The 13663-nt window shown below is 39.6% G+C and overlaps 1 protein-coding gene across 1 annotated transcript; it reads right to left on the bottom strand.

Moving 5' to 3' along the window:
* Positions 1-1802: 1802 nt before the first annotated feature.
* On the bottom strand, positions 1803-2134 carry LOC120100624 (protein transport protein Sec61 subunit gamma-like). Its single transcript, XM_087644351.1, has 2 exons — positions 2035-2134; positions 1803-1938 (listed from the first exon to the last, which is right to left on the bottom strand). Exons 1-2 carry the CDS (start codon positions 2115-2117, stop codon positions 1803-1805), a joined length of 219 nt encoding a protein of 72 aa, XP_087500477.1. The 5' UTR covers positions 2118-2134.
* Positions 2135-13663: the final 11529 nt, after the last annotated feature.

Below are 13663 nucleotides of genomic sequence, written 5' to 3'. Positions count from 1 at the left end.
AAGCCCTCCCCATGACTGAGCCTGCCCAGGCCTTACAACCAAGTGGCACGGGGAGAAGTAGGGAATAAGGAAAAGGAAGACATCACACACAACTCCTCAACAGGTCATGATTAAAAAGAAGATAAAGTAAAAACTAATGGGCACAGCTTAAACTAACAAGGATTTTTAATCATCTTGTAAAACTCTCATCTTTATTTTCACTTTTAACTCACACAGGAAACCTGGATTTTTTTATAGGCTGCTTGGAGAGAAGGCTTCTCATCTCTCTCCAGTGAATGCCCATGTTTATTTCTCTTTTATAGTTTTCAGTAATAGTTAAAAACCTTAAGATGGATGCCAATAAGTATTTTAATAGCTATGGGCAACATGTTACTGTTAAAAAGGATGTGGGAAGACTCAATGGGAAACCTGATTTTTCCCATCCTCTTTAGAAAGTAGCTTGACTAAGTAGGTTCTGAGGCACTGGATAGGAGTTATGGTTATTCCTGTGTTCTTTTGGGTTCACGTTTCAGAGGCCAGCGAAGCTTAGCACGATTGCTCTCTGAGTTACAGCAATCCAGCACTTTGCAGCTTCTCTTGTTCCTCATCTCAGTTAAGTTATTGTGGTTTCCCCATGGCTCCAACTGCATATGTAGCAGAGGATGGCCTTGTTGGACACCAATGGAAGGAGAGGCCCTTGGTCCTGCTAAGGTTGAACCCCCAGTGCAAGGGAATATAGGGAGGTTGGTGGTAAGGGGGGTGAATGAAGGGAGAAACACCCTAATCGGGGAGGGAGAGGGGATAGGGAGCTTATGGACAGGAAACCGGGAAAGGGAATAACATTTGAAATGCAAATAAAGAAATATATCCAATTAAAAAAAAAGAAAACATACAACAGTAAAAAAAAAGTTATTGCTGTTTCTTAGGCCCCAGTCTCCTTTTCAACAAAATGTAGTGTTTGGTAACCTCTAAGGTTTCCTTTAGCTTTTAAACTTTAATTTACAGTATCAGATATTTTTCCGTTCACAGCTTAGAGTATCCCTTTAATATTTTAGAGGAAATAATTCAAAGACATACCTTAGTTCACTTAGGAAACTTAAAAATAGGGCATATAAATTTCATTGTGTAGAGGTATATAACCAGTATAATTGTAATATGTAGTTTGAAATCTGATAATTACCAGATTGACTGGATTCCCCTCAGATGAAATAGACAAGTTAGACTTAGGAACATAGCGAAGAAAAAGGTAAAAGAAGGGTTAAAACAATTCAAGAATATTTCTTGAACATATTTCAGGATACCCTGGAGTTCTACCTAAAATATGAATTTCAGGCAAAGATAAAAATTTGTAAAATATCCCTGGAAGACAGATTCTGCAAATACATGAGGGAATTCAATAACTATCGCAGAAATGGGTGAGTTGCAAAGAATTTCAGAATAGAGGTAACTCTAGGCCAAGTCCGAGGAAGATAAGCTACACACATTTAGATAAATATTTTCTGTTCATTGTATTTAAAAAATAATAAGCAACTTTTAAAAACTATAGTCTGTTTATTTAGGAAGTTACATCCCACTACTACCAATCAGAGTCTTTAAATTGTGGCTCAGAGAGAAGCTCAGGGAATTACACACAGTCCCCACACATTTTGTGCATTTTTTGTCTATTATAGAAAAATGTTTATTTTGAAATTATTTTAATTTGGAAATAGAAAACATCATAGGAAAGAGGAAAGAAACAAAAAACACAAAGCATCCAGGCAACTTTTTACTTCATGAGCTTGTCACCCTGTCATTGGTTCACCAGTCCAAAGATGAGAAAGGGCTCAGCCACTCACAATAATGTTATTAATAGGGATGTGGATCAGTTTCACAAAGAAGCCAATGAATCCCATGATAGCGAATCCTATCGCTGTGGCCATGGTGACCTTCTGGAATTCTTTTCTATCAGGTTTGGTGCATCTTTTTTTTTTTCTTTTTTTTTTTCAGAGCGGGGGACCGAACCCAGGGCCTTGTGCTTGTTAGGCAAGCGCTCTACCACTGAGCTAAATCCCCAACCCCTTGGTGCATCTTTTAACCAGCCGAATTGAATCCTTTACAAACTGCCGACTTGGCTCGACAAACTGCATTACCTGATCCATTTTTGTGGGATGGCGGTTTGAGAGTGTAGAGACACGTAGCTCAGGAGAAAATTGAGCCCCCGTTTTGTGCATTTTTAAATAGAAGGATTGGGGTTGGAGATTTAGCTCAGTGGTAGAGCGCTTGCCTAGCAAGGACAAGGCCCTGTGTTCGGTCCTCAGCTCCGGAAAAAATAAAAAAAGACAAAATAAATAGAAGGATCAAGAATTTCAATAATATATTTTTAAATTCTTTGTTTTTTAGAGACAAAGTCTCCCTGTACAGTTCATGCTGGACTCAAACTGTCAATCCTCCTACTTCAGTCTCCCAAGTGCCGATATTACAGGTGTGCACCGTCACACTGGCGCAGCAGAGCGCTAAAGAGATGAATGATGAACAAAAACTGTACAGCATCTCTGAGGTTGTTCTTCTCTGGTCTCATCTGTTGGGGTCTGAATGTCCCCTGTGCTTGGATGTCCATTGCTTTTACTAGGGTTGGGAAATTTTCTTCTATAATTTCACTGAATAGTTTATCCAAAACGTCCATCTTGATCTCTTTCCTTCTTCAACTCCATTGGTTTTTAGGTTTGATCTCTTGACTATTTTTCCAGGGTTCTTGTAAATTCTTCATGTTCTTTGTTTTTCTTTATAAAACTCTTTTTTTCATCTTTTTTTTTTTGAGACAGGGTTTCTCCATGTAACCCTGACTGTCCTGGAACTTAGTCTGTAGACGAGGCCTCTAACTCAGAGGTCTGTCTGCCTCAGCCTCCTGAGTGCTGGAATCAAAGGCATATATCACCACCGCCTTTATACGAATCTTAATGTACTATTGCCTCAACACTGTCCTCCATCTCTGGGATTTGTCCCTTCTGTTGGTCTTGCCTGCTGATGATGCTAATATGTTTTTATTTGATGAATTAATTCCTTCATTTTCATAACTTTTGTTTGGTTCCCTTTTGGTGTCTGAGCAACCAAATATTTTGAGGTTAAAAGTAAATGTACGTTATTGGTGACCTTGTGCACGTGTGTCTCTGGGAAGGGGGAAAAGTTACAGATTGGATTGAAGCAATGGGAAGAAAACAGAAGTGGAAATAGAGACTGTGTGTTTTTGCTCATGTGCTTTGTGTAGGAGTATTTTCTACCTGGACTTTTTTTCTCTCATACAGTATGTCAGGGCCCGAGGAAGTTTGGAGAAGTATAATCTGCTTCACATCACAGAAGACTCAGTGTGGAATGGGGTTTGGCAACACCTGTCTTCTATTAGTCCTCTGTGGAGATGGAATCACATGCATTATTTGGGGGTGATTCATTAGTCTTTTGTGCTCTGTAAATGGTCTCTAAATTTAATAGTGGTGTTGTGTAATCAGTCATATGGGTCTTGTCAGATGGAGAAGGTAGTGAGTGTGGTTCTCTGCCTGTATCCAAAGGGCTTCTGAGCACTGTGACTCACTGTGACTTCCTGTCATAAAGACAGGAAGGAACTGAGGCTGAGCACCCAGTTACATTGCCTTGACTGTAATTCAGAGGCGTCTCTTCTTCCGGGATAATGCATTGTGCCTTTTCCCTCAGGCCCTGACTCTCAACTCCATCTACACTACTCAGTCTCCCACTATAGATGGCCATTTCTCTTTCTAGGCTCAAGATAACATCCCTTCAGTAAGCATGGAAACAGCATGCAGTCAGGGAAAATCATGACCCTGTTTCTAGAAATGGAAGACACTGAAAATTAATGCTAGTGATACATTTTGAACTGCAATTAGAATGTTATTTGTTTTTATTAGTTATTTTATTTATTTACATTTCAAATGTCATACCATTCTTGGTCTCCCCTCCACAAACCCTCCATCCCATTCTCCCTCCCCTTTGCCTCTAAGAGGATGCTCCCCCTCCCCCATTCCTGCCTCACCCTCTAACATCTCCCTTAGCTGGAGCAACAAGCCTCCATAGGACCAAGTGCTTTCCCTCCTATTGATGCCAGATAAGGACATCCTTTGCTACATATGTATTGGGAGACATGGATCAATCCATGTATACTCTTTGGTTGGTGGTTTAGTCCCTGAAAGCTCTGAGGGATCCAGTAAGTTGATATTGTTGTTCTTCCTATGGGGTTACAATCCCTTTCAGCTCCTTCAGTCCTTCCCCTAACTCTTCCACTAGGGTTCCTGGGATCAGTCCATGGTTGGCTGTATCTGCATCTGACTTAGTCAGGTGCTGGCAGAGCTTCTCAGAGGACAACTAAATATCACTGCTCCTGTCCGCAGGTACTTTGCATCAGCAATAGTGTTGAGGTTTGGTGTCTGTGGATGGGATGGATCCCAAGGTGGGGCAGTCTCTGGATGGCCTTTCCTTCAGTCTCTGCTCCATTTTTGTCCCCTGAGTTTCCTTTAGACAGGAACAATTATGGGTTAAAGATTTTAAGGTGGGTAGGTGGCCTCATCTCTCAACTGGGGGCCATGTCTGTCTACTGGAGGTGGCCTCTTCATGTTCTATCTCCCCTCTGTTGGCTATTTAGGCTAATGTCATCCCCACAGGGTCCTGGGAGCCTTGGGCATCCCTTGCATCTGGGACTTTCTAGTGGTTAACCTAATTCCCCAGCCTTTGGAAAAACATATTTCTATTCATTCTCCTGGCGTTTTGTTCTTCTCTCCCGTCTCTTTTCACACATGATCCTGCCCCCCTTTTCCCCTCTTCTTCCCCTCTCCCAACCAGGTCCCTCCCTCCCTCCTTCCTTCCATCCCTTCCTTTGCCTCCTGTGACTATTTTGTTCCCCCTTCTAATTGGGATTAAAGCATCCACACTTTGGCCTTCATTTTTGTTAAATTTAATATGGTCTGTGAGTTGTATCATGGGTATTCTGAGCTTTTGGGCTAATATCCACTTATCAGTGAGGATATACCATGTATGTCCTTTTGGGTCTGTGTTACGTCATTCAGGATGATATTTTCTAGTTTCATCCATTTGTCTGCAAAATTTGTGAAGTCATCACTTTTAAAACCCGAGTAGTATTCCATTGTGTAAATGTAGCACATTTGCTATATCCATTCTTCCATTGAGGGACATCTGATTTGATTATAGCTTCTGGCTGTTATAAACAATGCTGCTATGAACATAGTGGAAGATATGTCCTTGTTATATGTTGGAGCATCTTTTGGGTATATGCCCAGTAGTGGTATAGTTGGGTCTTCAGGTAGAAGTATTTCCAGTTTTCTGAGGAACTGCCAGATTGATTTCCGAAGTGGTATCAGTGTGTAATCTCACCAGCAATGGAGAGTGTTCCTCTTTCTCTACATCCTTGCCAGCATCTGCTGTCATCTGAATTTTTGATCTTAGTCATTCTGATTGGTGTAAGGTGGAGTCTCAGGGCCATTTTGATTTGCATTTCTCCTATGACTAGGGGTGAAAAACATTTCCTTAGGTGCTCCTTGGGCATTTGAGATTCTTCAGTTGAGAATTCTTTGTTTAGCTCTGTACCTCATTTTTTAATTGACTTACTCAGTTTTCTGGAGTCCAACTTCTCGAGTTCTTTGTAAATTTTTGATATTAGCTCTCTATCAGATGTAGGGTTGGTAGAGGAGTAGATAGCAGGAAATAATCAAACTCAGGGCTGAAATCAACCAAGTAGAAACAAAAAACTATACAAAGAATCAACAAAACTAAGAGATGGTTCTTTGAAAAATCAATGAGATAGATAAATCCTTATCCAAACCAACCAAAGGGCTCAGAGACAATATCCAAATTAACAAAGTCAGTGAAAAGGGAGACATAACAACATAAACTGAGAAAATTAAAAAAAATCATCAGATCCTACTATAAAAACCTTTACTCAACAAAACTGAAAAATCTGGATGAAATGGACAATTTTCTAGACAAATAACAGTTACCAAAATTAAATCAAGATCTGATAAACTATCTAAATAGTTCTATAACCTTTAAAGAAATAGAAGCAGTCATTAAAAGTCTCCCAACCCTCTCCCTCCAAAATAAGTTCTGGGCTTTTAGTGCAGAATTCTATCAGACCTTCAAAAAAGACCTAATACCAAAACTTCTCAAACTATTCCACAAAATAGAAACAGAAGAAAACACTACTTAATTAATTCTATGAAGCTACAGTTACACTGACACCTAAGCTACACAAAGTTCCAACAAAGAAAGAGAATTTCAGACCACTTTAGCTTATGAGTATTGATGCAAAAATACTCAATAAAAATTTCACAAACCGAATCCAAAAACATATTATAATGATCATTCACCACGATCAAGTAGGCTTCATCTCAGGGATGCAGGGATGATGGTTCAATATACAAAAATTTTTCCATGTAGTCCACTATATAAACAAATTCAAAGAAAAAAATCACATATTCATTTCATTAGATGCTGAAAAAGCATTTGACAAAATGTAAGACCCCTACATGTTAAAGTCTTGGAAAGGTCAGGAATTCAAGGCATATATCTAAACATAATAAAAGCAATATACAGCAAACCAACAGGCTACATCAAATTAAATGGAGAGAAACTCAAGCATTCCCACTAAAATCAAGGAGAAAATAAGGGTGTCCACTCTCTCCCTATTTATTCAATATAGTACTAGAAAATCTAACTAGAGCAATTAAATGACACAAGGTGGTCAAAGGGATACAAATTGAAAAGGAAGAAGTCAAGGTATCTCTATTTGCAGATGATATAATAGTATACATAAGAGACACCAAAATTTCTACCTGAGAACTTCTACACCTAATAAACAACTTCAGCAAAGTAGCTGGATATAAAATTAACTCAAACAAATCAGTAGCCTTCCTCTACACAAAGGATAAATGGTCTGAGAAAGAAATTAGGGAAACAACACCCTTCACAATAGTCACAAACAATATAAAATATCTTGGTGTAACTCTAACCAAACAAGTGAAGATGTGTATGACAAGAACTTCAAGTCTCTGAAGAAAGAAATCAAAGAAGACTTCAGAAAATGGAAAGACTTCCCATGCTCATGGATTGGTAGGAGTAACATAGTAAAAATGTTCATCTTACCAAAAGCAATCTACATATCAATGCAATCCCCATCAAAATTCCAACACAATCCTTCAAAGACATAGAAAGAGCAATTCTCAAATTCATCTGGAAAGACAAGAAACCTAGAATAGTGAAAACAATTCTTAACAATAAAAGAATGTCTGGGGGAGTCACTACCCCTGATCTCAAGCTCTACTACAGAGCAATAGTGGTTAAAAACTGCATGTTATTGGTACAGAGACAGACAGGTTGATCAATGGAATAGAATTGAAGACCCAGAAATAAAACCACACACTTGTGCATACTTGATCTTTGACAAAGAAGCCAAAATTATACAATGGAAAAATAAGCATCTTCAATAAAGAGTGCTGGTCTAACTGGATGTCTGTATGTACAAAAATGAAAATAGACCCATATTTGTCACCATGCACAAAGCTCAAGTCTAAGTTGATCAAGGACCTCAAGAGAAAACCAGATACACTGAATCTAATAGAAGAGAAAGTGGGAAAGAGCCTTGAACTCATTGGCACAGGCAGAAATTTCCTAAACAGAACTCCAATGGCTCATGCTCTAATATCAAGAATTGATAAATTGGACCTCATGAAACTGGAAAGCTTCTGTAAGGCAAAGGACATAGTCAATAGGACAAATCAACAACCCACAGATTGGGAAAAAATCTTCACTCACCCCACATTTGATAGAGGGCTAATATCCAAAATATATAAAGAACTCCAGAAACTTATCACCGAAAAACCAAACAACCCAATCAGAAAATGGGATATAAAACTAAACCAGGAATTCACAATAGAGGAATCTCGAATGGCTGAGAAGCACCTAAGAAAATGTTCATCATCCTTAGTCATCAGAGAAATGCAAATCAAAATGGCCCTGAGTTTCCACCTTATACCAATCAGAATGACTAAGATAAAAAATTCAGGTGACAGCAGATGCTGGCAAGAATGTGTAGAAAGAGGAACACTCCTTCATTGCTGGTGGGATTGCAAAGTGTTATAAATACTCTGGAAATCAATTTGGAGGTTCCTCAGAAAATTGGAAATAGACCTACCTAAAGATCCAGAAATACAACTCTTGAGAATATACCCCAAAGATGTCCCATCATGCCACAGGGGCACATGTTTTACTATGTTCATACAGTCTTATTTGTGATAGCCAGAAGCTGGAAACAGTTCAGACATCCCATGACAGAAGAATGGACACAGAAAACATGATTCATTTACACAATGGAATCCTAATCAGCTATTAAGAATGAGGACACCCTGAGTTTTGCAGGCAAATGGATGGAACTAGAAAATATCATCCTGAGTGAGGTAACTCAGACCCATAAGGTCATGCATGATATGTTCTCTCTAATAAGTGGATATTATTAAAAAAAAGTACAGAATACCCAAGATACAGTCCACAGAACTCAAAAAGGTCAACAAGCTGAAGGGCCCAAGTGAAGATGCCTCAGTTACACTTGGGAGGGAGAAGAAAGCAACCTCAAGTGGGGAGGGAGGGAGGGACAGGAGAGGGAAAGGGGTTGGTGGTGGGGAAGAGAGGGGAACGTGATCTGGTATTAGATGGGGGAAAGGACTGAAGTCCTGAGGGCCAGCAGAAAGAATGGTGACCTTGGGAGGAAAGAGGTTGGGAAGATCCTCTAGAATGTACCAGAGGGGAGAGAGAACTTATTGAACACACCTCCAGCAGAAAGACAGGGCATCAAGTGAGGAATGAAGTTGCTATCCCACAGCCAAAACTCTGACCCATAATTCTCCCTGTCTGAAAGAAATGCTGGGATGGAAGTGGAGAATAGCCTGAGGAAAAGGAGGTCCAGCAACAGGCCCAAAGTGGGATCCAGCTCAAGGGGAGACCCCAAGACCTGACACCATTACACAAAAAGGGACCTACCATGGCTGCCCTCCAACAGACCTAACAAGCAGCTGAAAGAGTCAGATGCAGATATGTGCACCCAACCAATGAACAGAAGCTGCTGACCCCTCTGGCTGAATTAGGGAAAAGTTAGAGGAAGCTAAGGAGGAAGGCAACCCTGTAGGAGGACCAGCAGTCTCAATTAACCTGGACCTCTAAAATCTCTTAGATACTGGATCACCAACGAGGCAGCATACACCAGCTGAGATGAGGCCTCCAACACATATACAGCAGAGGACTCCTGGGTCTGGGCTCATTCAGAGAAGATGCACTTGATCCTCAAGGGACTGGAGGCCCCAGGAAATTTAGAGGTCTGGTTTGGTGGGTGGAGTGTCTCTTTGTGGAGACAGGGGTAGGAGGGAGTGCTGGGGGATGTGGAGAGGAGGTATTGGATGTGGAAGCCTGGGGGGGGGTGGACCAGGAGGGGAATAAAATATGGAGTATAAAAATACATACATACATACATACATATATACATACATACATACAAACATACATACATGAAAGAAAGAAATAGCAATACTCAGCCTCATTGGAATAACAAAAACCCAGGATAGTGAAAACAATTCTTAACAATTAAAGAACTTCTTGGGGAAATCACCATCCTTGACCTCAAGCTGTACTACAGAGCAATTGTGATAAAAATCACATAATATTGGTACAGAGACAGGCAGGGAGATCAATGGAGTAGAACTGAAGATCCAGGAATTAACCCACACACCTATGATCTCTTGATCTTTGACAAAAAAAACAAAACCATACAGTGTAATAAAGAAAGCATTTTAAACAAATGGTGCTGGTCTAACTGGCAGTCTGCTTGTAGAAGAATGCAAACTGATCCATTTTTATTCCCCATGTAGAAAGCTTAGGTTCAAGTGGATCAAGGACTTCCACATAAATCTTAGAAATGTAAATGAATAAAATAACCAATTATCTTTGAATATATATTGATATCCATGAAACTACCAAATAGCAACTAAGTGCTAAAATTTTTATGTGTATTGAAGGTTATTTTGCTGAATAAAATGAATTTGAGGAGCCTGTGCACCTCAAACTCTGCACTATGAGACTTAAGTTTGTATCAGGATGCTAGTATTCACAGAGTAGATATGGCATGAATATTAGTTAAAAGTATTTATTGACAGGATGTGGTGACATGTTTGGGAGGCTTAAGAAGGAATAAGCCATGGTTTTGAGGTTAACTCAGGCTATGTAGTGAGGCCCTGTTTTAAAAGCTCAATAAGACAGATGGACAGATGATGAATGAATGGATAGATGATGGATGGATAGATGGATGATTGGATGGTTGCATTGACTGACTAAAGGGAACAAGTTAGGTTAACACAGAAACCTTGATGGGAATGTTCAATGTAGTTTTATTTAGGGTGACTAAAAACTGCAAAGAGCTCAACTGATAAATAGAAAGCCAACTGTTACATCCATACAAACACTTCTCAGCAACAGAAGGAAAAACGGACCGACTCCTGTCAAGACATGGGAGAGTCTCAAAGGGCTTTAAGTGAAAAGCTTAACACAGAAGGCCCATGTGTAAGTCTGATCGTCTGACCTTCTGAATGAAGCAAGTTTGTACAGAGAAGAGACTAGTAGTTCCCAGGACTGAGGAATGGCTGACTGGGGTGAAGGGCCTATTCTCTTTCTTGATCGTGGTGTAGCCACATAACTGTACTCAGAGCTGGCATCAAGGAGGGCGGATTCCATTGTGTATTAAATTAAAAATTACACTTCTGTGGTTGTTTCCAAAACCACAATCTTTCCATGCTTACCAATTAATTTTATGAGAACAATAAAGATTAATGTCCTGGTTGAAGAATAGCAGATTTTCTATTCTTTTCTCAAGAGATACACAAAGCCACCCATTTCTGTGACCTCTCTGGAAAGAGCTTGAGGCTAAGTAAAAACAGAATTTCTATTGCTATAAATAAGTAAACAAATTGAAATGAAAAAATATGGTTGCTAGGCAGACCATTTAGTGATGTTCGGTTTAAAAATCCTAGTGCACTTCGCAGTTGGATCCATCCCTAAATTTTCATGCTGTTAATCCAGTCTTGACCTAGAATCTTTACATGTTTAATGTCAGAATGTGAAAGCTAGAACTTCAGATTTTGTACATCCTTTTTCTTGGAAACATAAACTTTTGAAGTCAATCCAAACTTTTCATTCTTCTGGGTTGATTTGATTTTGGCAAAATCTTCTTAGTTCACAAAGCTTTTAAGCTCTCAAACTCTCTACTAGACACTGCAAAACAACGTTTTGCTAATTAAAAATAGATGGATATCAACCATATGATACTTTCTTAAAAACAGCCACATATCTTTAAAAAAAAATCAGCCAGGAGGGGAATTCAAACTGTGCTAGGATTAGGTGAGAAAGAGAATGTTTGTGAGTGAGATCATTTGTGACAAAAAGCTATGGAGTCAGGGGTCCTCCTTTGTTAACCCTCTGGCCATGTTTGGGAGCATCTGTTGTGGACCATGCTCAGCAGAGTGGCTTATTTGTGAACAAGACTTAGCTCTTTTGTCACTGACTTACATTTATGATGATCAGAAACTAGGTCAGGTGGAGATTTTTAGCTCATCCTTGGCAAGTTTAGTCTGTACACTAGGCACTTGTTGAGTGACTCAGTGAAATTATGTGGAAAACACTGAAATGCAGATCCTAGTATCTTCCTAGTCAGCCAGTTCCTCTCCAGCTTACAGAGGACAGAGTTCTTGTCCTCAGTTGTTTGCCTTTCCCCTTAGGTCCACAGTAGGAGACCTTACTTCTGGTCCAAACAATCTCCTGATTCTCTAAACACCAAATCCACCAACTTCCCACCTCCCTCTCTATACTGTTTTTCAGCCCTTCATCTTGGGTTCTGGGTCCAGGCCCTCTTGTTACACACATGCTCCTGCGTTACCTCCTGCCATTCCCAATAATGAATCTCCCGCTGCATAAACACACGGAATTTGTAAACTTGTGTAAGATACCATCCCAGGATGCCACTTATGCCTTTCAGTGAAGATCCCATGGCTCCTCCTTTTATGGGAATGTTGAGGAAGTTATTTATAGAGTCAACGCACTCCTTGTCTTCCAATCTCTCTCAGAGTCAGTTTGCTTAATCACTCTTATTAGGATTACTTAAGACTTTCATGCTGCCTAAGTTAATGTCAATATTCAGTTCTCATTTCAAGAGTACTCTATGGAGATTCCTTTTCTTTCTGAGCGTCCTGTTTGGAGATGCCCTAAATGTGTACTCTGGTTGACACTAGAATTGGTTACTTTGCTGCATAATCTTGCTTCTTAATTATTTTATTTCTTGAAAGTATAATAAAATTACATGACACTTTTTTTTACCTTCCTTTCCTGTCTCCAATCCTTTGCACACACTTAAATATATAAATACAATCTGTTCAGTTTGTATAATCTTACTTGTATGCATATGTTTTCAGGGCTGATCACTAGGTATTAGATGACCAGTTCAAACGCTCTTCCTTGGGGAACACTCCATTCTTGGTATTCCATACTGCCTGTAGTTCTTTGTCTAGGGTCGAGGCACCATGAGATTTTTCCCATTCCGTGTCAGCAGGTCTATTGGTGTCCTCTTTGTTTACGTCTTGTTTAGGCAGGCATGTTGGTGAAACTTCATGGGAATAGATTCTCTGACATTTCTAGGAGACGTAATCTCACCACATCTATCTGTTCCTCTAGTTTTTACAGTCTTTCTGTTCCTTCTTCTAGGATTCTGGAGCCTTATGTGCAAGAGTTGTGTTGCAGATTTATTAGTCAGGGCTGGGCACCACATGGCCATTTGCTCTCTGCATTTTGATCAATTGTGGTTTTCTGTAATGGTCTCCATCTGTTGCAAAGAGAAAACTTTTCTGATGAGTGGTGAGAACCTCTGTCTATGTAAGGATAAATATTTAGAATGTAGGAATTAATTGTTTTAATAAGGTGGCAGTTGTAGGTTCTTTTCCATAATTCATGACTTCACTAGTCCTGGGGGATTGGCTGGCTTTCCAGTACCAGGAACAACTTACTTCTTATTGAGTAGGTCATAAATTCAACTACAGATCTGATGGTTGCTGCAAAGAAATGAGTGCCACTATTGCACTCTGTTGTTTTAGTTCATAAGCATCCTGTATGTATATGAGTATTGTTTGTTTCTCCCTCTTGGAAACTTGTATGGTGACTTTTGATATTAAGAAAGATAGTCCTTAGGGAGAAGGCTTTCATGTTATAACCAGCTCAGGTCCTCTGTGTCCTGTGTCTGAAGTACATGGTATCTTCAGGAAGAGGGATTTACCTTCCACCTCTTGGGGGCAACCAAGAGTAATAGCAGTAGTCTGTTAATGTTTTACATGAGTCATGGACAAACTTGACCAACAGACCAAATGGGGTCTTCTCATGTCTATTGTTGGGGATTTTGTTAGGTGATCTCTGGCTTTTAGAGAGAGAATTGTCAGCTCAGATGGGAAATTTCACTTAAAAAGTCTGTCTATATACTTAAATATATTACTTGCAATTTGGGGTATATAGGTAATGATACTTTATAACTTTTTCAGGTGTCTTTATGTTATTTTATCATCCTACCTTCTTCTTCTGTATTAATCTCTCTTCTATCCCTAATTAAAGA

This window comes from Rattus norvegicus, chromosome 2 (genome assembly GCF_021556685.1).
Source record: "Rattus norvegicus strain SHRSP/BbbUtx chromosome 2, alternate assembly SHRSP_T2T, whole genome shotgun sequence".
NCBI lineage: Eukaryota > Metazoa > Chordata > Mammalia > Rodentia > Muridae > Rattus > Rattus norvegicus.
Note: the sequence above shows the minus strand (reverse complement) of the source record. Positions and strands in the feature narration are given on the sequence as shown.

Coding starts and splice junctions, on each gene's coding strand:
- LOC120100624 (XM_087644351.1), bottom strand. CDS start 2,117: ATGGATCAGGTAATGCAGTTTGTCGAGCCAAGTCGGCAGTTTGTAAAG. Junction 1,939..2,034: donor GTTAAAAGATGCACCAAGGG/GTTGGGGATTTA, acceptor AAAAAAAAAAAG/ATGCACCAAACCTGATAGAA.